Source organism: Pristiophorus japonicus, chromosome 6, assembly GCF_044704955.1.
Source record: "Pristiophorus japonicus isolate sPriJap1 chromosome 6, sPriJap1.hap1, whole genome shotgun sequence".
NCBI classification, from domain to species: Eukaryota; Metazoa; Chordata; class Chondrichthyes; family Pristiophoridae; genus Pristiophorus; species Pristiophorus japonicus.
This window is the reverse complement of record NC_091982.1, coordinates 225,785,480-225,812,924: the sequence shown is the minus strand read 5'-3', so window position 1 is coordinate 225,812,924 and position 27,445 is coordinate 225,785,480. Positions and strand designations below refer to the sequence as shown.

Below are 27,445 nucleotides of genomic sequence, written 5' to 3'. Positions count from 1 at the left end.
GCTCATTCCCCACCGTTTCACCAGCAGCTCTCGCTTCCCATTGTCAAGCAGAATAGATTGGCACCGTTACTTTTTCGTTAACCGATTTCAATTTAGACTTAAACATTAAAAACAAGTTTTCCAGTTACTTTAGTCTGACCATTAATGCCTTGCTTTTTTTTTACATTTTCAATTTTGGTGGAAAGTGCTTTCAAAGCAAGGCAGCTGTCCCGGGGAAGCTGGGCTGCCTCCCCCGAAGAACAAACGCGATATTCATGTGCAGGCAGCCTGCAGCCTTCCTTCAAGGAATCACGGAGCGGGATCCTGTGCAACCAGCGAGGCTCCAGAATCTCCAGTCCCCTCTCCCTGATCCCCACCGAGCACCATGAGATCCATCGCCTACTCTTTCCTCGGCCTTCTGTGCGCGACTCTCGTCTCCTGCCAACTCCCAACAGGAAAAAGGTAAACTAAGAAAACTTGACCAGAAAGTTTGTAAACTTTCACCCGAGACCTGTAACTTGTTGTGAGCGCCCGGGACCCCGCCTGGCTGTGTGTGCTGGCAGCTCCGCGCCGGGGACAGGCAGGCTATCAGTGATTTATAGCACATAGCTTTCATTTATTATTGCCGAAAATAATGCTTCTTATTACCGATAATTGTCCCGGCTTCAAGAGGCGGATCATGTTGAAACCATGAAACAATAGATGGTCCCAGGACCACTGCTCACTGAAATCTGGTGACTGAAGCGATTTACTGCATGGCATTTACACTAACAGTGTCCCACTGGGGAACTGTCGGAGAGTTTTACATCCTGCCATCACAGCCTGTTTTTTGGCAGAGGTAGAGGAACATAAGGAAACAAAATATTAGAAATCGTACATCAGCGTTAAAGAAAGTTTAAAGAAAGTAAAGAATTTGTGAGACCCGCAAGACTTGAGCACACTAAAGGACAGCAAAAGCTGAACATTTTTTCATTCAGTGACACAATGGAAACGGCGCTTCAAATGATCAGATAGAACTGGATGTATCGTGCATGTCATATTGTGTCATTGCAATACAATATAAGGCAAAGATTCTCCCGTAAACAACTGCACGTTACTCTTAGGGAAGCTTGGTGTCAAAGTGTCACACTCGTCTATTGCCTTGTGTGTAAAGGACATGGAACAGACTGACAGTCACCCTCCATGTTGCTGCTACAGAAACAGATTAGCGCCTCAAGCAAATTTGAAGCACTATATATATTACAATATGTATCTCAGAGAGTTGATTTTAAGGCAAATTTGGATCCTCACGTTTAGGTAATGGTTATAAACAGATCTGATGGTTTATGAGATTACCAACATTCCCACAGATTGCTACATGTAATAACTACATGGAAATCTAGTTTGAAAACGACGCTGTGATATAATTGTATGAACGCTGAACGATTTGTATCCAATTCCTCGGTCCACTATTCTGAGGCATCAACCAGTTTGTTGGCAGTGAGTTAGCACCTCTGTTCACCGACAGAGGAATTTGATAGGAATGCGCTGTCGGTAATGTCATTATCAGGCTTATGTCTTGTGGTAAAGCGTGAGATTTGGCGATTTGTAAATGTGTGTCTCTTGTTGCCATTTCCAGGAACTTTAAATGCGGAGGAATTCAAAGTGGAGAGTCAGGTTTCATCGGAAGTGAGGGGTTCCCTGGACTCTACGCGCCCAACAGCAAATGCACATGGAAAATCACGGTATGAATTGAGAGGTTTTCAGCAACAGAAGAACACTTTTTACTACACAATACATTTTAAAATTACCTTAAAAGCATTACATTTGTCAGAACTGTTGTGTAACCGAAACAAGGTGGCAAAACTAAAATTAATTAAGAAATCATGTAATTACAGCAATTAATATTTATATATAAATAATAATTCATTATGTGTTGGCAGTAGATCCATCTGTTGACATGGGCTGTAGATTGAAGCAGCTGTGTTATTCAGCTTGAAGAGTTTTCCAGGTTCAATGCCTGGAATAAAGACACCAAGCAGACAGAATGATAGAAATGATAGCAGAGGATTTGGCCTGTCATGCATGTGCCAGACTAACTCTTCAACTGGAACTGTTTACTATAATCCCAATGTCCTGCTCTCTCCTGCATCCTTTTAAAGTCTTCCTTTTCAAATAGCCTTTTAATTGATGTTATAGTCTCTGCAGCTAAAGTATATTTATTGATCCAATATGTGAAAAGATTCTTCTGCCCCCCTTCGAGTGATAATCCAGATTTCACACCCCTGGTTCACCAAACCAGGAGAAACTATCTTTCACCATTTATCCCCTCAAAATCTTTCACGACTTTCAAAACCTTTTTAGATCCCTTCTTAAGGCTCTCTGCTCCAATGAAAAAGATTGCTCTGGGAATGAGCTTGTGTGGAACATTTGCAATGGGAATTTCACTCACTTTGTTCATACACATGGCGATCTTAAACTGATGTAAAAGTTATGCGACAATCTAGTTATTTCCCCACTAACCCCCAGCTATGGGTTGGCTCATTGTGCAAGCCAGAGCTCAGTTCACACAGTCCGTAACGTAGGTAGGTGACAGTTACCAACTCCTTTCTCTGGACAGCACTCCACGAAAAAAGCAGCTCCCGAAAATGTTTCAGCAACAATCATTGTTTCAAGATGTTAAACCGGAAGAGTGTTAACTCATCAGAAGAGGGTCCCGTGAGCCACCCCTCCTGCCCTTGCTGCCAACAGGAGCTGTTGCACTCCAAAATTCAAGCATTGCATTTACATTCTTTTTCTTCTTTTGCCCTCCCCTCGACATTTTTAAACCATTTAATTTTCTCCCCTTCTATAGGTTCTTCCACATCATGTACCATTCCAAGCCAAAAGACTGGGCTGGAGGCCTGTTTCCTCTTCTCTGCCAAAGCTGCTTTTGATCAGCTAGGAGGTATGCAAAACTGGCCCGAGGTGACTTGCCCATTAACTTTCTATCTCTCAGTGACCAAGAATCAGGCATTCAATCAGCACCTCCCTGATAGTAGAGTTAAAGCTGCAAATGTACCCACTCTCTGCTCCACACTTGTAATCCTGAGTGGGCCCTTTTACATTGAGACTATCACTAACAACAGGCATTGACAGCACTGTCAAATATAAAACAGGCAGAGAGAAAGTCTGGCCTCCAGTCCCGAGGCAAGGTCTTGGACCTGAACCATCGACTGACTGACTTCTGTTCCTTCACAGATGCTGCCTGGCCCTCTGAGTACTTCTAGCTTTTCTTTGTTGTCTTTTTTGATGTTTTCAGATTCCGTGCCAACTTTTCACGAGTTCCAAGAACAGAGGTCAGAGGCACAGAAAACAAATGTTTCTGTCTCTTGGGCCTTTCAATCAGTGCAGTAAAAAGGGCACAGTGCTCTGAGGTCGTGCATCTCTCCTTGAGTGACGCTGTCTCAGAGGCTCAGCAGCAGAGTAACAGTGCTTAGACATATGTTTGATTTACGAGTAGTGCGTTTTCATAATATATAGACTGGGTGTACTTTACATTGAACCTACTCCCCTCTACAGATGCTGATACAAAAACACAAAATGCTTGAAATACACATTGGAATGATAAGCATCTGAAAGCAAAGTATTAATGCTTTGGGTGTGACATTTCATACTAATAATAACTTGTATTTATATACATAGAAACATAGAAAATAGGTGCAGGAGCAGGCCATTCAGCCCTTTGAGCCTGCACCACCATTCAATATGATTAAGGCTGATCATGCAAATTCAGTACCCCATTCCTGCTTTCTCTCCATACCCCTTGATCCCTTTAGCCGTAAGGGGCCATATCTAACTCCCTTTTGAATATATCCAACGAACTGGACTCAACAACTTTCTGTGGTAGAGAATTCCACAGGTTCACAATTCTCTGTGAGTGAAGAAGTTTCTCCTCATCTCAGTCCTAAATGGCTTACCCCTTATCCTTAGACTGTGACCCCTGGTTCTGGACTTCCTCAACATCGGGAAAATTCTTCCTGCATCTAACCAGTCCAATCCCGTCAGAATTTTATATGTTTCTATGAGATCCCCTCTCATTCTTCTAAATTCCAGTGAATATAAGCCTAGTTGATCCAGTCTTTCTTCCTATGTCAGTCCTGCCATCCCGGGAATCAGTCTGGTGAACCTTTGTTGCACTCCTTCAATAGCAAGAATGTCCTTCCTCAGATTAGGAGACCAAAACTGTACACAATATTCAAGGTGTGGCGTCACCAAGGCCCTGTACAACTGCAGTAAGACCTCCCTGCTCCTATACTCAAATCCTCTCACTATGAAGGCCAACATGCCATTTGCCTTCTTCACCGCCTGCTGAACCTGCATGCCAACTTTCAATGACTCATGTACCATGACACCCAGGTCTCGTTGCACCTCACATTTTCCTAATCTGTCACCATTCAGATAATATTCTGCCTTCCTGTTTTTGCCATCAAAGTGGATGTAAACCTGTAAATACCTTGTTTAACCACCAGAGGGCTCATCCCCTGGAGTACCAAGGGATCCCACAATCCCTTGGGAGCACCTGTACATAAGAAGGCCTCAGAGGCTGGAGAGGCACTCTGGAGACCTGTAATAAAGGACTACGGTCACACATTACTTTGAGCTTACAGTATCTGGTCAGATTCTTTATTCAAGACATAACAGATAACATCACATTTACCTACATTATACTACACCTGCCATGCATTTGCCCACTCACCTAACCTGTCCAAGTCACCCTGCAGCCTGTTAGCATCCTCCTCACAGCTCACACTGCCACCCAGCTTAGTGTCATCTGCAAACTTGGAGATATTACATTCAATTCCTTCGTCTAAATCATTAATGTGTATTGTAAATAGCTGGGGTCCCAGCACTGAACCTTGCGGTATCCCACTAGTCACTGCCTGCCAATCTGAAAAGGACCCGTTTATTCCTATTCTTTCCTTCCTGTCTGCCAACCAGTTCTCTATCCACGTCTTTATAGTGCCTTTAACGTAGTAAAATGTCCCAAGGCGCTTCACAACAATGTTACAGACAAAACAAACAAATTTGGCACCGAGCCACATAAGAAGAAATTAAGGCAGATGGCCAAAAACTTGTTTAAAGAGGTAAGTTTTAAGGAGTGTTTTAAAGGAGGAAAGAGAGGTAGAGAGGCGGAGAGGTTTAGGGAGGAAGTTCCAGAGCTTGGGGCCCAGGCAGCTGAAGGCACGGCCACCAATGGTTGAGTGATTATAATCAGGGATGCTCAAGAGGCCAGAATTTGAGGAGCACAGACATCTTGTGAGATTGTGAGGCTGAAAAAGATTACAGAGATAGGGAGGGGCGAGTCTATGGAGTGATTTGTAAACAAGGATGAGAATTTTGAAATCAAGGCGTTGTTTAACTGGGAGCCAATATAGGTCAGAAAGCACAGAGTGATGGGTGATCTTGACTTGGTGCGGGTAGTGCATAGGCTGCTGAGTTTTGGATAACTTCAAGTTTACGTAGTGTGGAATATGAAATGTGGAAGGCCGGCCAGGAGTGAATTAGAGTAGTCACGTCTAGAGGCATGGATGAGAGTTTCAGCAGCAGAAGAGCTGAGGCTAGGGTGGAGACGGGCGATGTTACAGAAGTGAAAAAAGGTGGTTTTAGTTATGCCACGGATATGTGGCTGGAAACTCATTTCAGGGTCAAATATGATTTGCGAACAGTCTGGTTTACCCTCAGGTTAATGCTCGGGAGAGGAATGGAGACAGTGTTTAGGGAACGCAGTTTGTGGCGGGGACCAAAGATAATGGCTTTGGTCTTCCCAATATTTAATTGGAGAAAATTTCTGCTCATCCAGTACTGGATGTCGGACAAGCGATCTGACAATTTAGGCACCGTGGAGGGATCGAGAGAAGTGGTAGTGAGGTAGAGCTGGGTGTCGTCAGCGTACATGTGGAAACTGACTCTGTGTTTTCGGATGATGTCGCCGAAGGGCTGCATATAGATGATAAATAAGAGGGGGCCAAGGATAGATCCTTGGGGGACACCAGAGGTAACGATGTGGGAGTGGGAAAAGAAGCCATTGCAGGAGAATTTTTGGCAATGATTAGATAGGTAAGAATGGAACCAGACGAGTGCAGTCCCACCAGAAAGATAGGTTAATGTAAATAATCAAGGGTCACACCTAACATGTTAACTTATCTTTCTCCTTCAGATGGTAATTGATTTGATCTCTATTTCCAGGTTTTCCGTGTTTATTCTAGACTTTCATATTCAGAGTTTGTCTTTTCATTAGTACTGGGTGGGTGCTACTTTTTGCCAGCGCCTAAGGCCGGCCTGGATGCCATGCACAGAATGTCTATTGATAGTGTGTCATTACTGCAGGCAGGAGAGATCCAAAACACCAGCTATCTAAGGGGAAAGGAAAGCAAATTACAGCTGTGGAGAACTGTGTGCTAGAACACATGGCCTTGTACTTTGTGACAGAGTGTTGATATTCCAATGCAGTTTTCATTTCCTTTTCACCATTACATGTTAGACATGGTATTTTCTTTTCCATCAAGGAAGTCAGCAAACAGACTTGTTTCACTCCAAATTTTTTCTCTCACGCAATGACTCATGTTGAGGTATAGTTCCAAGGACACCCACAGTCCTCTGGTTTCTTGCCATGCAATACTTCTTCAATAACTCCGTGATGATTTTTACAGAACTTTAATAATGTAGGCAAATAAACCTCCCCAAAAACAAAATCTTCCCCTCTTGTTCTCCAATTAGGTCATCAGCATTTGCTGATTGAATAATAAAAATCAATTTTTAAAAATTGTACAGAATGACCAAACAAAAGGATCTTAACTTTTTTCAGGATTATTCTTAACCGATTAAGATGATCGGAGAAACTGGGATAGGTTTTGAGAATAGATAATAGTTGGGTGGTGGGTTATGAGCACCACCCAAAGCTAAGTCACTTACCTCATGACGCTCCTTAAAACCTACCTCTTTAAACAAGCTTTTGGTCATCTGCCGTAATTTCTTCTTTTGTGGCTTGGTGTCAAATTTATCTGTTTTGTCCTGTAACACCGTTGGGAGGTTTTACTAAGTTAAAGGCACTATATAAATAAAAGTTATTATTATTAATAATGTGGGGGCTGAGAATGATCCTGGTATTTGGAGCTTGCCAGAGGAAGGCAGGGAATTACATTTAGTTAGTTTTCAAAGAGCTGCTTGCAAGGGGTGATGGGTAAGTTTATAGAGATACGGCCACATGAAGTTAAATGCTCGCATATGGCGATAACAATGTTGTTAGCAATTGCAAAGCCAGCTAATATTTATCATGTATATTTCAGCCTTTGGAAAGTTTGGTTGGGTAACAGAATAACTGGCAGAACCTAGTGGTTAGCACAACAAATGAGGCAGGCAATTGAATCTACTACCATGTGATTCACTTGGCGCAACACTCCAGCCAATGTCTGACGGAAGTGGAACTGGTGCGGAATGGTAGCAAGGAGGTTATCCATGTTTACCATTCCAGGTCATCTTTCCCATCGGACAGCATTGCAGCTAGTCTGTTAGGAGGCTGAAGACCCAGTTGACTCTGACTTCCAGTGGCACAGCCAATCCTATGGTGTATGTGCCTCTGCAGCATATCGACACAGCTATGCATCTGGTTACTTATTAACCCAGAGCCTGTGTAGCCAGCTCGGCACGCTCATTGTCTGCCTGTAGGTGGGAGTGTACTGGCAAGTGGGTGTAGTCTATCTTTGCTGTATACAGGCTTGTGTGGCATCCCTCCAATGCTCCTCTTCTTCCTCCAGAACAAAATAAAAGAGACTGCTTGTTGGCAAATTCTTTGTCCCAAATATCGTAGGTATGCCAAAAATATGGCAGAAAACAGACACGTGGCACAAAACATTCCACTCAACTAAGTGAAACTGAAAATAAACAGAAAAAGCTTCATAAGTAGGCTTTAAATACTGCTCCAAATCTTATTACGGGTTCTTTAAATATATTTCCATAAAAGGCACACCCCAGCTGCCCTAGATTACCAATTTTACATGGGCGGCTAGCTGGAAACAGAGCGAAATTGTGTGGCCATCTAAATTACATCACTACAAACTGGCAGGCACTGGTACCAGTATAAAACCCAATCATAAAAGTGAGTGTGATACTAAATGGACAGAAATCTGACATAAACAGACCGCCTATTTTTCTGACCAGTTATGCCCACTTTATGCATGTAACTGAGAGAAAGCTACCCTACTGGCCAGCGAGTTACTCAGTCCAGCAGTGTAAGGGAGTTCAACTAATATACACACATGACTGAAAAGTTTGCTAAATAGTATGCAGTTATAATTGTATCTACTGATCTTTATTCAGCTTCCTCATAGTGTTAGGCTCTGTAATTATTTCATCGTCATCAATACTATCATTCTCTACGCTCCATAAACAATCACTCTAATCAGAAATGAAAAATACCTTATTTGCTCCCCTGATGGTTCAGAAAGTTTATGGAATGAGTAATTGAGCTGTACGGACCCAGAAAGTCTGACATTTGATCCATAGTCTGTGCTGAGTTAGCTCAGCTGGGGTTGGAGTGGGAGTGCTGTAATTGGCATCAGCTTCTGTATGCTAGGAAGGGGAAAATCAAATATCTTTCCCATTCTGGATCAAGAACTGTGTTTTTATGGACATTGGGAGAGGACAGTAATGGCTTGGATGCAATGTCCCCTCTAACATTTTTTTTGGGTGCGTGGTCACTTTAAGTGGCTGCATGGCCAACTCAAATTTTTGCTCAAGCGTGGTGTAATGTACGCACCTGTGAATATGCTCACAGGTTTGTAGAACTGTTGCATTGTGAGTGGCTTAGCCAGTCACATGATGTTCACAAGGTTCAATAAAACCCCAGTTAATTGAGTCTAGGTCAGCCACGATGAGGTATGCAGTTGTGAGCCTAGTGGATGAACTGGTAATGTGTAATGTGATTGTTAAAACTTTGTTAATAAACCAACTAGTTCTTAATAGCAATGTGTTTCTATGAATTCTTAAACAAAGAACCCTTGAAGCAAATACATTACACGGGGTTTCACCCGGTTAAAAGCCGGTGAACGGCCTGCCCGAGACCTCCAGACCATTGTGCAGCCACGTAGCCTAGTGGGAACATTGCCTCACATGGTAAAAAATCTTGCCAAAACTCATTATGGAAGCTCACACATGAATAATATTTACTTGGACAAGCTAACGAAAACTTGCATTTATACAGTGCTGTTCATGACCTCAGGATGTCCCAAAGCGCTTTACAGCCAATGAAGTACTTTTTGAAATGTGGTCACTGTTGTAATGTAGCTACCAGAAGATACAACAGAAATATTATTTGGTATAATGGCCTTTCTGTCTTTGTTGCTGTGATACTCCTCTGTATCGGGCTGATTAGACCACTGGCTAATTGCTGACTTTGCTATGTGTGCTGCTGTGTTGTGTTTGTCAGTCATATGTTTTTGTATAGCTGCTGGCCTCGGCAAGCTTCCCAATAATTACACAATATTGATTCCCAATTAACAGCATAAGATTCTCTGCTTCCACAGTTTGTAAACACTCGCAATTTAAACAAAAATTGCAACATTTTAAAAAGTAAATTATAAAAAAAGACTTACATTTATATAGCACCTTTCACAACCACCGGACGTCGCAAAGCACTTTATAGCCAATGAAGTACTTTTTGAAGTGTAGTCACTGTTGTAATGTGGGAAACACGGCAGCTAATTTGCGCACAGCAAGCTCCCACAAACAGCAATATGATAATAACCAGATAATCTGGGTTTTTTTGTGATGTTGATTGAGGGATAAATATTGACCAGGAATAACTCCCCTGCCCTTCTTCGAAATAGTGCCAAAGATTGTTGGGGCGCAGAAGGCCCCAGAGACAATGGTGGAAGTAGAATCCATAATAGCTTTTAAAAAAGAAGTGGATTAGTATTTAAAAAACTAAAAAGTAAAATGCTGAGGGGATCGAGCAGGGCAGTGGGTCTAAGGGGATAGAGCAGGGCAGTGGATCTAAGGGGATAGAGCAGGGCAGTGGGTCTAAGAGGATCGAGCAGGGCAGTGGGCCTAAGGGGATAGAGCAGGGCAGTGGATCTCAGGGGATAGAGCAGGGCAGTGAGTCTAAGGGGATAGAGCAGGGCAGTGGGTCTAAGGGGATAGAGCAGGGCAGTGGGTCTAAGGGGATAGAGCAGGGCAGTGGGTCTAAGGGGATAGAGCAGGGCAGTGGGTCTAAGGGGATAGAGCAGGGCAGTGGGTCTAAGGGGATAGAGCAGGGCAGTGGGTCTAAGGGGATAGAGCAGGGCAGTGGGTCTAAGGGGATAGAGCAGGGCAGTGGGTCTAAGGGGATAGAGCAGGGCAGTGGGTCTAAGGGGATAGAGCAGGGCAGTGGGTCTAAGGGGATAGAGCAGGGCAGTGGGTTTAAGGGGATAGAGCAGGGCAGTGGGTCTAAAGAGATAGCTGTTTCAGAGAAGTGGCACAGGTGCAATGGTAGAAATGGTCTCCTACGCTGTAAACTCTATGATTCTATATTGGTTAGGTTTCCTCTTTAATAGGGATCTGGATATTGAGAACCTCCCAGTTTTTATAAATAAAAACTTTAATAAGTCAGCACTGTATTACACTAGGGGTATTTTCAATGTGCTATGATGATGCAGATTAGTCATCCCTTTTGAGTTCTTGTGTTATTTGAGCAACAGCCAACAGTGATTTTGTTTTCAATGTTATTATCTGCAGGTACCAAAAGGCCGGGTGGTGGCTCTCAATTTCCGCTTCCTCGATCTGGAGCGCGACACTCTCTGCAGATACGATTATGTTGATGTTTATAATGGACACGTCAATGGCCAGCGGCTGGGCAGGTTTTGTGGTACTTCAAAGCCTGGAGCCATCATCTCAACTGGCAACAAAATGTTGGTGCAGATGGTAACCGATGCCAACACTGCAGGAAGTGGTTTTGTTGCTATGTATTTTGCAACTCGGCAAAACCAGAGAAGTAAAGTCATTTCATTTCTACTGGCAGAGTATGCACTATAAATGGGCGGTAAACCTAGAAATGTCAATATGAAATATAATTTGTCTCAGGCTGGTACTCTGGCCTCTGAGTCAGAAGGTTGTGGCTTCGAGCCCAGCTCTAGAGACTTGAACACACAATCAAAGCTAGTACTTTAGTGCAGTACTTTTAGTTGAAAGGTTAAACCCTGGAAGTAAAAGATCCCAAGGCACTATTTGACGAAGAGCAGGGGAATTCTCCCAGTGCCCTGGCCAATACTTATCACTCAACCACATCACTAAAATCTCATTGCTGTTTGTGTGTGCAAATTGGCTGCCGTGTTTCCTCATATTGCAATAGTGACTACACTTCAAAAGTACTTCATTGGCTGTGAATGAAGATTTCCATGGAAATAAAAATCAGGAGAGATGTAAAACAGACTGTCGATTCGCTATCACCCGTTTTACACTCTCTCACAAAGTCAAAATTTCCCTCCTTTAATCTTATCGTAAAGGTTTTATAAGTTCTGGATGTTTTAATTTTACTTTTTCACCACAGTGTGTGTGAAGCATCAATCGGCAGTTAACTCCTTCGGATAATCACTGGTAGAATTTTTTTAAATAATGAACTATCTTAATTAAAGTATTCTTTTTACATTGACATTATGGGCTGTAATATGAAATAAATTGACTGTGGTAACATTTCTGCTTCAACAGCGCTCATTAATCTCTCACCTAAGTGGCCGTTATTCATGTATGAGTCTTGACAATGAATGTTGGCAAAGTATTCAACCATGGGGATCACAGATGAGCCTACTACTATCCTCGCTCAATGACCACACACATGCAGTTCCAGCAAAAGTCATTGGCGAATGATCAGGAGGAAGAACCCTGGTCCATTTTCCCCTTCCCAACCCAGGAACATTGAGATCAATTACTGATTTCCCAGCTGAAATAAATGAACACAACCTCGACTGGATATTGAAAGTTCATCATTCCTGATCTGTATTGGTCAGTTATTTTCCCAGGGAGTTCTTATTTCAGTTTATAACACCACACAAAAGTTGTACCGATTTGCCATATCTATAGAATATTGAACATGAAGGCAACAGATAGCATATTTTTACATACTCATTTACGATAGTCCATATAATGTTCATATTTCATGCAGCTGACATCAGTACAATGAATCCATTCTGAATTGTGATGTTACTTCAGGACTTTTCAAATACGAGCCCGCTATAAAATATGTTGGGAAACTTTAAGACTTTGTACACTATTATTATTCACATAACATTCCTTTATCCGCTATTTTAACAGAGATGTTAACCCAATTAAGCTGTGATTATCTCTCAGAAACTGATACACGAATAATGACCACGTCAGTGAGGTATTGGGGTCGGCACACCAACAGAGATGCTAGCCTGGTCAACCTGCTTATCAGCAGTTTAATATGAAGGCCAATATCACACATTGTAATTTCAAAGCCTAAATATCAAAGTAAAGGAATACTTAATTAAGGATGGTTGATTAAAAAACTTACCAGTGACTATAGAAGATCTTAGCACCTGAAGTTTTCTACAGGAATCTAATATTTCATTTATATTCAGGATTGTTGCTGGAAACAGTTCTCCAATAGCAGCTGATATTCCTGTCAATACTGCAAGTCGGCTTCAGCAGCAGCCGCACTGACTTTAAAATAAATATGCATACACGAGCTTAAGCTCATTTTTAAATCGTTACAGTTTTGCTGGTGGCTGGGGAACGTTTGGTACCACCTTATTTGGTGACGCAGAGTTGCCATCAGCAGTAAGTGGCAAATATGAAAGAGCTATAAATTGATTTGAGATTGCACAAGTATGAAGCATGACTACAATGGAGCCGATTTTCATCAAGGTCCCCGCCCGCCCAAGTGCCGCCCAAAGTGCCGCCGATGGCCGCCGAGGTACCAGGCGGTACTTTGGGCGGGATATTCATCGGCGAGGCTCCTCGAAGGTCAGTGGGCTGCAAATGGACGATGTACATCGCCAATCTGGGCAGAGCGGGCGGGAGGTCGCATTCTCGACGGCAGAGGCGCTTGCCGCCCAAGTACCACCGAGGATGGAGTCGGGCCCACGGAGGGTCAAAGACCTGGAAAAAAAATCAACAGTAAAAAATAAAAAAACTATTGGAAGACCTCCAGGGGACCCCATCCAGGTAAGTCGCTGTGGAAATTTAAAGAAAAATGTTCACTTACCTTTTTTTCTGGTTCTTCAGACTCACAGTCGGGGATAGACCAGCCTCCAGCCGGGGGTCCACCCCCGTTCTGCCGCCAACTCCTGCCCGCAGGAATCTGGGAGCTCGGCGGGCGGGAGCTCAGTTGCGCCACTTGGCCGTCCGCTGATGTTAGCAGACGGTTCCCGGTGGCTCTCCCCCACCCGCTCCAGGCCACACCGAAAGTGGCACTGGGCGGTTCGAGCAGAGCAATGTCGGCGGCAGTGGGCGACGAGGTGATGAATTTCGGCTCCAATGATTTTATCACATCTTAAAAATTTGTGCAGTACAAGTATGATGATATTTCACTTTGAATTCTCACTGCTGAACAGATAATTATTACATTTTTATCCCAATCACCATAGATGATCAGTTTTGTGGTGGTCGTTTGGAAAAATCGCCTGGCTCCTTTAAAACGCCCAACTGGCCAACCCATGACTACCCAGCTGGAGTCTCATGCTCATGGCACATTGTGGCACCCAAGCATCAGGTAATGGTTACCAAAACATGTAAACATGTCTTATCTCATGAGCTTACAACAATAGCATGACTCTTTTCAAAGGATCTCACTTGCTCTGATTTTGAAAGACGTAGGTTAGTGAACTGAGCTGAACCATTAAGCAAAGTTCTTTATACTCGTCTGTATTACATGGCAAATGATGGATACCCGAGAAATAGCCAACCATGGGAACAGAGCTCGGATGGTGCAACAGGTTAGGCACTGACTCTGGGACCTACCAATAAGGGTTTGGACAGTTTCAATCCAGTTCCTACTGTCCATGAGCCCACTGCATAAAACTGTTCCTAATTTGGCACTAATTAGCAACTCGTTTACAGAGGCCACAGGACAGCTGGAGAGAGTAATAGAAAAAAATGTCATACTGTGCAGTAGGAGGTTCTCTTCTGGGCTTGGAGATGAGGCACGTTTTTTGGGCAGCGTCAAATGAGCGCTATTCTTCATCTGACTGCTAAACCTGATCTGGGAGTGCTTAATGCCTGAAATGGGAAGAGCTCTGCTTTTCACCACTAACATCGCTCAGCAAAAACAGAAGGAAAGAAACAAAGGTTAAGCAGTGGTTGGCTGATATTTGAACCTTAAGCCTAGAATTTATTCATCGATTTCACATGTTTCCAGGCAGTAGTGCGATGAGTGATGTAATTATAATGAACATTCCTGCCCATAAAAGACAGTTTAGTGATTTCCTGCCAGAAGTGATCACATGGCAAGGAGCTCCCTACCTAATATGGGCGAATAAATGGTAACTGCGGAAGTGAACTTAAAGAGCTGAACTAGCAGAAGTTGTGAAGCGTTTCTTTCACTACTTTTGGTATGCTCTTTCCAGCTTTTGCCTCAATTTGTTAGAACATAAGAAATAGGAGCAGGAGTGGGCCATGCAGCCCCTCGAGCCTGCTCCACCATTCAACAAGATCACGGGTGATCTTCAACCTCAACTCCACTTTCCCGCCCGATCCTCATATCCCTCGATTCCCCGAAAGTTCAAAAATCTATCGATCTCAGCCGTGAATATACTCAAGGACTGAGCGTCCACAGTCCTTTGGGGCAGAGAATTCCAAAGATTCACCACCTTCTGAGTGAATAAATTCCTCCTCATCTCAGTCTTAAAAGGCTGTCCACTTATCCTGAGACTATTCCCTGGTTCTAGACTCTCTAGCCCAGGGAAACCATCTCTCAGCACCTACCCTGTCAATCGCCCTCAGAATCCTATATGTTTCAATGCGATCACCTCGCATTCTTCTAAACTCCAGAGAGTATAGGCCCACTCTATTCCCTCCCTCCTCATAGGACAACCAACTGCCATTTTTTCCCTCACCTTTTCCACACAGAGGACTGTGAGGATTTCCTTTGGAAATATCCCTCTACCTATGTAACTTGAATGAAGATCATGAGGATGAGGAACACAGGCTGCACAGGAGGGATTTGGCAACCACTCACTGATATCCTAATGACCAAAGGTATAGCCCAAGCAATCCTATCTGCACGATGCTAGAGCAGTACTTGGACTTCAGTTGGCAAGCCATTGACTATGCTATGTGCTGGAGCCTCAAACCACCTCTAACATTGGCACCTCACTGCCAGTGGTTGTAAAGATGGCGACCATACAAAATCTCTGCTATATGGACCGCTGGATCAGGTAACTTTCAAATTTTACACTTTTTAAAACTGATTCTGACACGGAGCCAGGAGGATTTTTTTATCTAGTTCACCGACATCCGTTTTCAAAACGTTTCCGTTGATTAAATTTTACGCTATGAGTGGATTGTACTATGAATAATGGAATATTAATGGATTTCCTGCACTCCTGTTTAAAGTTATTAATGCATAGTCTGACCAGATCGTGCATCAGATAAATAATATATTAACATGGGTGTTCAAGGTCTGTAAACACTGGAGATCTTTGCATAAAAATACCGACACAGCTAGTTACGCTGACAGGGTTAGCTGAGGAAAGACGGAAGGAGGCTCGAGTGGAGTATGAACACCAGCACGGACTGGTTGGGCCGAATGGCCTGTTGCTGTGCCGTATATCCTACGCTGTTGGGCTGTGTGTAAAGCAAGTGTCTATACCCAACATTCAACATTCTGCACTTTGCATCTTTAACAGATAATTGAGTTAAAATTCGAGAAGTTTGATGTTGAAAGAGACAACTACTGCCGATATGATTACGTTTCTGTATTTAATGGTGGTGAAAATGATGAAGCAAAACGGATTGGGAAGTACTGCGGAGACAGCCCTCCAGCGTAAGTGATATTGACGCATCATTTTTACAAATGTATTTCTTCTCCCTTCACGTTCAGTCTTGTGGGTTCACAATGACAGGCGAGGGGCCTTAGGATTGCAATTCTGCAAGGCCCAGTCTGCGGCAGAGCAGGACTTCAGTTTGGTCTCAGATCCTGGGGAATGGGATCATTTGAATATCAGGGGTGGGTGCTTGCTACTGGGACTCCCTTTCTGATGAGCCAGTGGGATTTTGAAAAAGCACCTTGCTGCTCTGCCAAAGGGACGGGGAGTACGGATTAGGCTGGCCCCAAAGGTGCTCCCTCACTGGCACGCCCCTCTCACACTGGCAGTATGCTGAGCACTACATCCTCTCGGTCCCAAGTGATGTCACAACGGAGGGGAGCTGGCAGAAGAAGCACCTTCCTCCTCCCTCCATTGGTATTTATGAATGAGGCTGTAAGAGGCAGCAACGGCTCCCACTGTGCACAAAGCTCACCCCAAGAGCCCAGAATTTCAGGGCACCAATCGATAACCAGCAGCCTAGAGGGGCACAGGAGCTTCCAAGGTTGAATTCACCTGATTTTGTTTGTCTCCCTCCCTTCTACTGGGGAAGCACATTTCTGCCTCTTGGTGACTCATCTCTCCCCTGCCCCCCCCTCCCACCCCCCATAGCCTTTGGATGATTGGGGACTCAAACCTACAGACTGGGAAAGTGATTTGTTATCATTCAGATTTGCTCTTGAATGAGCCTCAGAATGGTTTTTGAGTAGCAACTCATGACTTGGCTTCAGTTCTCCCGCTCTGTCAAATTATTGCCCTACCAACAAGCAACGACAGCTCCAAACCTGTCACCCATATCTCTGGAATGCGATAATAAAAGTCCTTCCTTGCCATTGAAATTATCATTAAAACTGTTTTGTTATTCTTATTTTACGAAAGCATCTGAATAATTATTTTGGAAAGGTGAAGAAAATCACACTTGTCTGTGCGGATGATAGTTGATGGCGTTCCAGTGGCACAGTTATCCTGGGTGCATGGCCAGAATTTACCACACACCGCGTTCCCAATCTTGGCCGTGATCATTGAGAAAGGGGAGAAAAATCTGCAGTCAAGTCAGCCCAGACTAATCTGGGCTAGAACAGGAAAGGACTGCCAGTAGTCCATGAGCAGGTCACTTACTCACCGTTTTGGCCAAGGAATGGTGCATGGCACATGGGGATTTAGAGAAATAGAAAAGGAGTCCCTTCAAATAGCTTGGAGTACAGTTTTCTATGCTGTTGTAGAGGTTCTCTGCAGTATTGGGAAAGACCAGTATCATACTAGTGTCATGGTTATGGCATTGGCCATTAATCAGTATTTCCTTCTACATAAGAACATAAGAAATAGGAACAGGAGTAGGCCATACGGCCCCTCAAGCCTTCTCCGCTATTCAATAAGATCATGGCTGATCCGATCATGGACTCAGCTCCACTTCCCTGCCCGCTCCCCATAATCTCTTATCCCCTTATCGTTTAAGAAACTGTCTATTTCTTTCTTAAATTTATTCAATGTCGCAGCTTCCACAGCTCTCTAAGGCAGCGAATTCCACAGATTTACAGCCCTCTGAGAGAAGAAATTTCTCATCTCAGTTTTAAATGGGCGGCCCCTTATTCTAAGATCATGCCCTCTAGTTCTAGTCTCCCCCATCAGTGGAAACATTCTCTCTGCATCCACCTTGTCAAGCCCCCTCATAATCATATACGTTTCGATAAGATCATCTCTCATTCTTCTGAACTCCAATGAGTAGAGGCCCACCTACTCAACCTTTCCTTATAAGTCAACCCCCTCATCCCCAGAATCAACCTAGTGAACCTTTTCTGAACTACCTCCAAAGCAAGTGTATCCTTTCGTAAATATGGAAACCAAAACTGCACGCAGTATTCCAGGTGTGGCCTCATCAAAACCTTGTATAGCTGTAGCAAGACTTCCCTGCTTTTATACTCCATCCCCTTTGCAATAAAGGCCAAGATACCATTGGCCTTCCTGATCACTTGCTGTACCTGCATACTAAGCTTTTGTGTTTCATGCACAAGTACCTCCAGGTCCTGCTGTATTGCGGCACTTTGCAATCTTTCTCCATGGCTGATCTGATCCTAGCCTCAACTCCACTTCCCTGCCCGCTTCCCATAACCCTTGACTCCCTTATCGTTCAAAAATCTGTCGATTGCCACCTTAAATACATTCAGTGACCCAGCCTCCACAGCTCTCTGGGGCAGAGAATTCCAAAGATTCACGACCGTCTGAGAGAAGAAATTACTCCTCTTTTCAGTTTTAAATGGGTGACCCCTTATTCTGAAACTATGCCCCCTAGTTCTAGATTCCCCCACGAGGGGAAACATTCTCACTGTATCTATCCTGTCAAGCCCCCTCAGAATTTTAATGGATTTTTGTTACTACATTTCTTGTCTTATGAATTTCATTTCTTAGTTTGGTAAACATTATTGCTTAATTTGGTGCTGTTCATTACAAACTCAATTTATTGTGTTCCTGTTTGTGTTGCTTGTGGGGTAGGCCAGTTCTGTCACAAGAAAATGAAATTGTTGTGCAGTTCCTGTCAGATCTCAGTGTCACAGCTGATGGGTTTATGGCTCATTACAAGTTCAGGTCGAAAAAATTCCTCAGCACAACAACTGCACCAGTCACAGTACCGTCCATAACAAGTAAGTACCACTCAGTTATGTTAAAGTATCCAGAGAACAATCATTATTGGAGAACAAAAAGTGTTTAAATGTGCATGAGTCAAGTTGTACACTAAGGCCTATTACAACGTGCATTGATGCTTCGCTAACAGATCATTGGGTAAAGCCCACCCCCCCACCTCGTCCCTGCCACCCCCATCCCTGCCCCACCCCACCCCCGCGCCCCGCACCCCCAGCAAGTCCTCAGTGAGCTATGTGCTCCTTGTGGGTCCCACACACAGCATCTTCTCGAGCATCTGAAGATGCCACAACCTTTGCTACGGTACACACTGTTTGTGGATCTCCCTCATTGACAAAGAGACCGCCATCTCTATAACATTTCTCTCTATAGCAAGTTGATTTTATCATTTCCTTAAAGGAACAGGAAATCTATCTAAAAAATAATTTATGTAATACAAATCCCACTGTAAAATATTTCCCCTGAATATAGATTTATGGATCAGGTCTATGTGTGTTTCTCTACTTTATGTGTTCATAAAGATGACATGAATGAGGAAGCAGCTCACCTACAACTGAGAAATACTCATTAAATCTCTTAATGAAAAACATTTGAGTCGGATACTGGCCAATTGGGGGGGGGAAATTGCCCTGAAACCCAATAGGGGGCAGTAACCTGGGGCCGGGACATTCCGTGCCCAGCACAGAATCCCGCCCGGCCGCGGAATTGCCCTTACCGCCCGTGAAAGGAGGCAGAGCGCAATCTCGGGCGCTCCACTTCCTTTGGGGGCGGTAACCGGGATGCGACGGGGGCGCTGAAGGAAACGCTGCACGGATGCTCCGGGTAGCACTGACGGGCTTCAGTGCCCCTCCCTTCGCTTAAAGGGGCGGGCAGCTGCGCACTCTGGTGGCCTCCACTGGGCCACCAGGGCAGCGTGGGACCAGGCCTGTAGCCCCACACCCAAAACGGAGTGCCAGGCTGCATGATGGCGGCCCGAACCTCACTACGGTCGCCATTGATGAGCCGACCCAAGAGTCGACAGGCATAAAATGATGGCGGCCTGGGGCGCTGGCGCGCTCCCCTTTAAGGAGCGCCCCACGAGCGGATGTCGACCAGCTACGCGACCCGTGAAGCTGGTGTTGACATCCGCTTGCGGCCCGCGTGGCAGTTTCCCCCGTGGGCCGTTAAAGGGTCGGCGCACAGGGTGATGGTGACCGCACCGGTTATGCAGCGGCCTGGGGTGCTAACCACAGGGCGTGGCTCTGCCATTGCAGCGCTTCCACAAACTCCCAGGCAATTCCTGGGAGGTGGTAGCGCCTCCCCTTCTCCGGGCGAAACGTCTCTTCAGCCCTGTTGGCGCCTCCAGGGGGCGCTAACGGGGCTATAAAAAGGGGCAATTTCAGCCCCATTGGGTCTGATTCATTGATCAACATATATCTTATTTTTCTATTTGAATAGTTCGACACTTCATACATATTGTGTGGCTGTCCAAGATCACATGCACTAAGGAGTCAGTTATTAATGCAATATGCCAGTATCCTACATTCATGTTTAGAAAGTTCAGTGCTTTTTTTTAAACCAATTCCTTTCCTTGCCAAATCTCCTTTAACCGCCTCTCATGGCCCCATAGACAGGCCAGTCGACCATGTGGGCTCTATTGCTAGGCCTGGTTCTGTCCTCACCACCCAGCACACTGAATGTTGGCTGATTTCTTCCTCCTAAACCAAAGAGGTGCAGAGACCAACGGTACACCAGTACCACCATGACATCTTAGATCAGTGCAGACGGAGATCAGGCCTGGACCGTTGATTGCCTGCACAGCTCAGTTACTCTTAAGATACATGCACTGAGTTACCAGGTGGGATATGAAAGTGGTGTGTTTATGTTGTTTTGCAGTGTTTGAGCTACTCGTCTTAATAGTCATTGCAATATAATCCATGACACTGTGTACATAAAATTACCCCTTTTGAGTTGAAGTAGCTTTTTTTAGTATAGAGTATTTAAAGCAAAGTAATCTAATATTTCTAATTAGAGGATCTAAACTGTGTTGTTTGGTTCATATATATATATGTGTGAGTGTGTGTGTGAGTGAGTGAGTGAGTGAGTGTGTGGGTGTGTGTGTGTCTGTGTATTTTGAATATGCACATGTAGTACACAGATTCATTTTTATAGATGTTACCATATATACCATGAAGTGGAAATATTTTTTGAGTATTTGCGGGTTAAAATAGAGATTGTTATAGTTCTAGGTAGAGCACAGTAATTTTTATTTTTCTACTTCTGTAAAAATAAACAAACATGGTTTTAACTTGTATTGTTAGTACAAATGGTTTCTGGTTATCATTGCCTGTCGAACAGAACACTGCATACCGCATTCTGTTTTTAAGCCGTGAAGCCTACCCTCCCTCCATGCCAACTAAAGTGCAAAAGAAGTGGGACCCTGGGGAGCAATTACTGTGCCAGTGACTTTGGTAAGAGAAAGAACATTCTTGTCTATATACCTGTGAATGGAAGAGCTAGTGTTTTTCGCCATGTACCATCTCCAACTCAATCATTTATGAATATCAGTCTCAAGGGCGTCATAGAAATCCTTTCTAACGAAACAAGGAAGCTGTGTATCAAAAACAAATCCGGCCCACAGCGTAAATACAAGGCGCCAAACATAGTGTGAACAGTCAGGACATGAAAAGTGTTTATTCAGGTTACAGTTTTTGGCATGTTGTCACGTTGAACCAGTCCCTCTGCCCGAGGCACAATGGTGCACTTGTCGTATTGTGATCAATTAGTAGCTAAATACATCATGTGGTGTGGTACTAAACGAATGCAGCCCAGAAGGCCCCAATTTAGTTTGTCCTGAATTAGCTGCTCTCAGATAGAGCAGCAATTGTTATTTATACTTGTTGTCGGGATGTGGATGAAGTCGGCAAGGCTACATTTATTGCCTATCCTTGATGGTGAGCCTGCGTCCTGACTGATGATTATTTTTGCAAGAGCGGCCCGCGAGGCCACTTCAGAAAGCATTACGAGTCAATCGTATCGTGTAGATTTGATTTACATGCAGGCCAGTAGGGAGGACAGGTTCACTTTACAATTAAGGCTTTAAAAAAATTAAAATCCAGTATCAAATTACCAGATTTATTGAATTCTTTTTTACAATTTACTTTAGCAGTATTTGAATTCTCAACCTGTGGTTTCTAGCCACACCACCAACTCTTGTGGGTGCTACTATTGACCTCCGCACCTCTGGGAGAGTGGCAGCGGGGTGGGGTGAGGGGAGAACAACCAGCAGGGTTCCTATTCCCAACTGCTGTCCAGTGACCCTACTAGCAAATGTACATTTGGGCAAAGACAGGATTAAGTTTGAATGTGATGTTTACATCACAAAATACTCACTGTCTTAAGCACACACAAAATGAATTGCCACTTGAATGAGGTTAGAAACAGGGAGAAAATTAGAAATAAAAAGGAAATGAGCGTTTTATTGTAAGCTCTTAATGCGATAACTTACAAAGCAGGTTAACAATATATCCTTAGATCTATCACAAGCCATGTTGACATTATGTCAGTGTCATGTTCAACACCGTCATAAAAAGTTACCGTTCAAAACGTCAGGATTCATTACTGTTTGACGACAATTAAATGCTGTTTATTTTACCTATAACATCACAAAGCATTAAATAAAAATGAATAGAATGGAAATAAAGTCTGTGTTTCGAAGTCTATTTATCATGAGGTGATTTGGGAAACAAACTTTACATTATTGAATTTTCTTTTAAAGTTGTGGATGACTTTTCTTACAGTGATAACTGGCACAGTTATAACTGCTGTAACACGCAACGGCAGTATCCACACAACTCTCTCTATTATAAATATTTACAAAGAAGGGACATTGGCAATTCAACAGGCAGGGAAGAACATGAGCGTCAAGATAATCTCAGTCTGTAAAAAGTGTCCGATCATTAAACGAGGTGAGCTCTGCCATTTCGAAGGCTCATTTGTTGTTGCATGTTCTGTTATGTGTGCTGTTTATTTGAAATGAATTAAGGCCTCTGCTAAAGTAACGGGCAAAGGATTACCAAACGGGAGAGTTAAGCATTTATCTACTAATATTGGCAATAATCGTTTCTATGCTGAGGAGAAAAGATGGAATAAATTAAGGAATAGTGGTCAGATGGTGTTTGGCTTTTTAAAAGTCCCTGGACTGTAGGAGGAAGGAAAGACTGCAGGAGGTAAGAAAATAAATATTTAAAGCACCATCACCAGTTTCCTTCACCATATTTTCAGAGACTTCTTTGGGCACTAACATCAGCGTTTCATCAAGTGAAATGTAATAGTCGAATTCTGAACCAAGTAACAAAACTACAGAAGGAGGTCAATCAGCCCATCGTGTCGGTGCGAATTCTGTGCTCCAGCAATTGGAAACTAATACCACTGTTCTACTCTCATAGCCTTGTATCTTTTCTGCTTAAAATGATCTAATTTTCTCTTGAAAGATGCAATGATCTCTGCTTCAAATATGCCCTATCGCAATGCATTCCATGCTCCAACAACTTCTCCTAAACTCTCCTTGCTTTCTTAGTCATAATATTAAATTGATGAAGCCTTTTCATTAACTCCCAAGCAGCAGAAGTGGTCACTCAATCAACCCAGACCGGGTAAGGGCAGCAGATTTCCTTCCCTAAAGGACATTAGGGAACCAGATGTTTTTTGATGACAATCTGGCAGCTCTATGGTCACCATTACTGATACTAGCTTTTTATTCCAGATTTATTTAATTTACTGAATTTAAATTCTGCCATGGTGGGATTTGAACTCATGTCTCTGGATAATTAATCTAGACCTCTGGATTACTGGTCCAGTAACATAACCACTATGCTCCCATACCCCATATACAAATAACAAAAGTGGGCTCGGCTTTCAATCTACCCTCCCTTTCAATAAGCTTACTATTTATATGCTTATAAACGATCTTGCTATTTCCTTCTTCACCTTCCTACTACACTTTCTGCATTCCTTGTGATTATCTTTAGTATTGTTAGCCCCAACATTTGCATGTGCTTCCTGTTTAAAGTTTGTTTACTTTTAATCTTTTTATCCACAGAATTCTATATTTTGATGCACCCCCTTTTTGCCACAGAGGAACACATTTATTTTCTATGCCATACATCTCAAATTTGAAGATTTCCCACTGCTGATTGATAATTTTTCTACCTCGTTAATTTGGGTCAGATCACCATTTATTTCACTGAACTTTGCCTTTCCTTCAATTCAGCACCCTTGTCTTTGACCATTATACTTTTCTGTTTTTACATTGAAACTAACTATGAGTGGTCATTGTTTCTCAATAGTTCACCTACTCTTATCTCAGTTATTTGCCCCACTTCATTTCCCAGAATGAACTCAAGCAATGCTTCTTTTCTTGTTGGACTAGGCAGCGATCTCAGAACTTAATGCAAAAACAGTAACAACTGCATTTATATAGCGCATCCAATATAGGAAAACATCCCAAGGCACTTCACAGGCTTCCTCTCACTCCCTTGGATAGCCTCTTGTTCTATGGAGCCACACTGTGGCTCAAGTCCACCCTCCTCTGAGTCGCTGTCACTGTCCACCTCATATTTGTCCAATCATAAGGATCTATGTGAGAATTCCAGTAACTCAGCTGTTTCCTGCACTCATGAGTCCTGTCTCCCTCTGCTGATTCTGTGGATCAACCTGGAGTCCATTATTAAGGAAGCAGTAGCAGGACATTTGGAAAAGCATAATACAATCAAGCAGGGTCAGCATGGTTTTATGAAAGGGAAATCATGTTTGACAAATTTACTGGAGTTCTTTGAGGATGTAACGAGCAGGGTGAATAAGGGGGAACCAGTGGATGTGGTGTATTGGATTTCCAGAAGGCATTTGACAAGGTGCCACATAAAAGGTTATTGCACAAGATAAAAGTTCACAGGGTTGGGGGTAATATATTAGCATGGAGAGAGGATTGGCTAACTAACAGAAAACAGAGAGTCGGAATCAATGGGTAATTTTTCGATTGGCAAACAGTGACTAGTGGGTTGCCGCAGGGATCGATGCTGGGGCCTCAACTATTTACAATCTATATTAATGACTTGGATGAAGGGACCGAGTGTAATGTAGCCAAGTTTGCTGATGATACAAAGATGGGTGGGAAGGCAAATTGTGAGGAGGACACAAAAAATCTGCAAAGGGATTATAGACAGGCTGAGTGAGTGGGCAAAAAATTGGCAGATGGAGTATAATGTGGGAAAATGTGAGGTTATCCACTTTTGCAGAAAAAATAGAAAAGCAAATTATAATTTAAATGGAGAAAAATTGCAAAGTGCTGCAGTACAGAGGGACCTGGGGATATTGTGCATGAAACACAAAACATTAGTATGCAGGTACAGCAAGTAATCAGGAAGGCAAATGGAATGTTGGCCTTTATTGCAAGGGGGATAGAGTATAAAAGCAGAGAAGTCCTGCTACAACTCTACAGGGTATTGGTGAGGCCACACCTGGAGTACTGCGTACAGTTTTGATCTCCGCATTTAAGGAAGGATATACTTGCATTGGAGGCTGTTCAGAGAAGGTTCACTAGGTTGATTCCGGAGATGTGGGGTTGACTTATGAAGATAGGTTGAGTAGGTTGGGCCTATACTCATTGGAGTTCACAAGAATGAGAGGTGATCTTATCGAAACATGTAAGATAATGAGGGGGTTCAACAAGGTGGATGTAGAGAGGATATTTCCACTCATAGGGGAAACTAAAACTAGGGGACATAGTCTCAGAATAAGGAGCTGCCCATTTAAAACTGAGATGAGGAGAAATTTCTTCTCTCAGAGGGTTGTAAATCTGTGGAATTCTCTGCTGCAGAAAGCCGTGGAGGCTGGGTCATTGAATATATTTAAGGCGAAGATAGACAGATTTTTAAGCGATAAGGGAATAAAGGGTTATGGGGAGCGGGCAGGGAAGTGGAACTGAGTCCATGATCAGATCAACCACAATCCTATTAAATGGCGGAGTAGGCTCGAGGGGCCAAATTGCCTAATCCTCTTCCTATTTCTTATGATCTATCCGTGTGTCCTTGGTGACTGCGTCTTGGGTGACCACATTCTGGAGAGTACAATGCAGAAACCCCTCATCCTCTATGATGCTGCAGATCGTGGCCAATTGTGATCGAGTAGAGATCCTCTGTCCAAAGACTGCATTTTGCAACACTAACTACAAATGTACTGCCCTTGGACACTCTGAGGATCCACAATGGCCAATATATCTCACTCCACAGACAGCACAAAGGTTCCTTGCATATCTATCCTTTTATGTCTAACTTAAAAATGTAGATAGTTAGCTTGAATTCCCACTTGCACCAAATTCTCACAAGAATCAAATTCCTTTTACACACTCCCACACAATATTAATTTTAAGAAAGGAAAAAACATGGTTCCTGTTCAATGGTACCTGAAGGTTGAATTCCATCGCAGGCTAAACTGCAAAATCTGTGGCCTCTCAGTTTGAGATTGTTTCTTGCTACTCAGTTCAAATTTACGGCATCTTAATACACACAATGATCCAACTGGCACTGAAACTACATTGCCAATCAGAAAACTAGTAACACATTTTTGTAACCAATGAATTGCCTCTTACTGCCTCAAACTAGCTCAAAAAGTAGAAGTTGTGCTTATTAAGGCATCCTCCTCATCTTGTTTGCAGGACTGAATTACATCTTCATGGGTCAAGTGGATGAAGCAGGCAGAGGTAGAGTACTTCCGAACAGTTTTGTTGTGGCCTACAGATCAAAGAACCTAAGGTTCCTGAACAACTTGAAGAACAGACGATGCTGAACACACAATGTCAACAGTGACTTTATTTTCTATTTATGGTGTCAGAAGTCTTCTTTGATTTTTTCTTTAATTGAGTACAATGTGCACTTCTGAACAGATAGGTGACTTTCTGCTGGTAAATAGAAGCATTCAAATATAAAGTGGATGAAATGTGTCTGACTGAAGTTTGGATGTCTGCCATGGATATTCCAATCCTTGTACTCGCAGAAAAAAGTGTCTGTACAAATCATTAGCCCCCAAAGTCATACCGAGTTTGGAACTGTCTCTTTATTTATAACAATGACAGAGATTGAACCTATGTTTATCTTATATACTTATATATTGTAATAGATGATATAGGTCTTAAGTGCAATAACTTAAAGTACAGCGATGACTGGTGGTGTTTCATGACTCATTTGTTTTAATCTTGTGTTTCTCCAACAGTCACTCTTTGCATAATATATCTGCTGCTTAATAAAACATGTTTTATTTGGAACTGACGAATGCCCCAAAGTCACCATTTCAAGGACGATGTCAGGGATAATTGTGTCATGTACATGGATAGAAGACAAAGGCTCCATTTCTCCTTATATACACCATCAACTCCAACATGGGAAACATAGAGGGAGGTTGGGCAGCAGTAATGTGACTCACTCCCTTGTTCAACCATATTTCCTGTCTGCAGTTGGTAGCTCTCTAAGACTTCAGGACTGGTGAAATGGGCAGACACATGGCAGATAAAATTTAATGCAGAGAAGTGTGAAGTGGTTCATTTTGGCAGGAAGAATGAGGAGAGGCAATATAAACTACATTTTAAAGAAGGTGCAGGGAGAGAGAGACGTGGGCAGTGTATTCTTTGAAGGTGGCAGGACACGTTGAGAAAGTTGTTAAGAAGCATGTGGGATCCTGGGCTTTATTAATAGAGATAGAGTACCAAAGCAAGACAGTTACGCTAAACCTTTATAAAAGACTGGTTCGGCCTCAGCGAG

General features: G+C 43.2%; 1 protein-coding gene across 1 annotated transcript; it reads left to right on the top strand.

The window, feature by feature from the left end:
• On the top strand, positions 1-26,861 carry pcolce2b (procollagen C-endopeptidase enhancer 2b). Its single transcript, XM_070883659.1, has 9 exons — positions 1-441; positions 1,598-1,703; positions 10,711-10,966; positions 13,581-13,705; positions 15,840-15,976; positions 18,507-18,655; positions 21,020-21,103; positions 22,433-22,600; positions 26,347-26,861. The coding sequence occupies exons 1-9, from the start codon at positions 365-367 to the stop codon at positions 26,475-26,477; spliced, it is 1,233 nt and encodes a 410-aa protein (XP_070739760.1). The 5' UTR covers positions 1-364; the 3' UTR covers positions 26,478-26,861.
• The last annotated feature ends 584 nt before the right edge of the window (positions 26,862-27,445 follow it).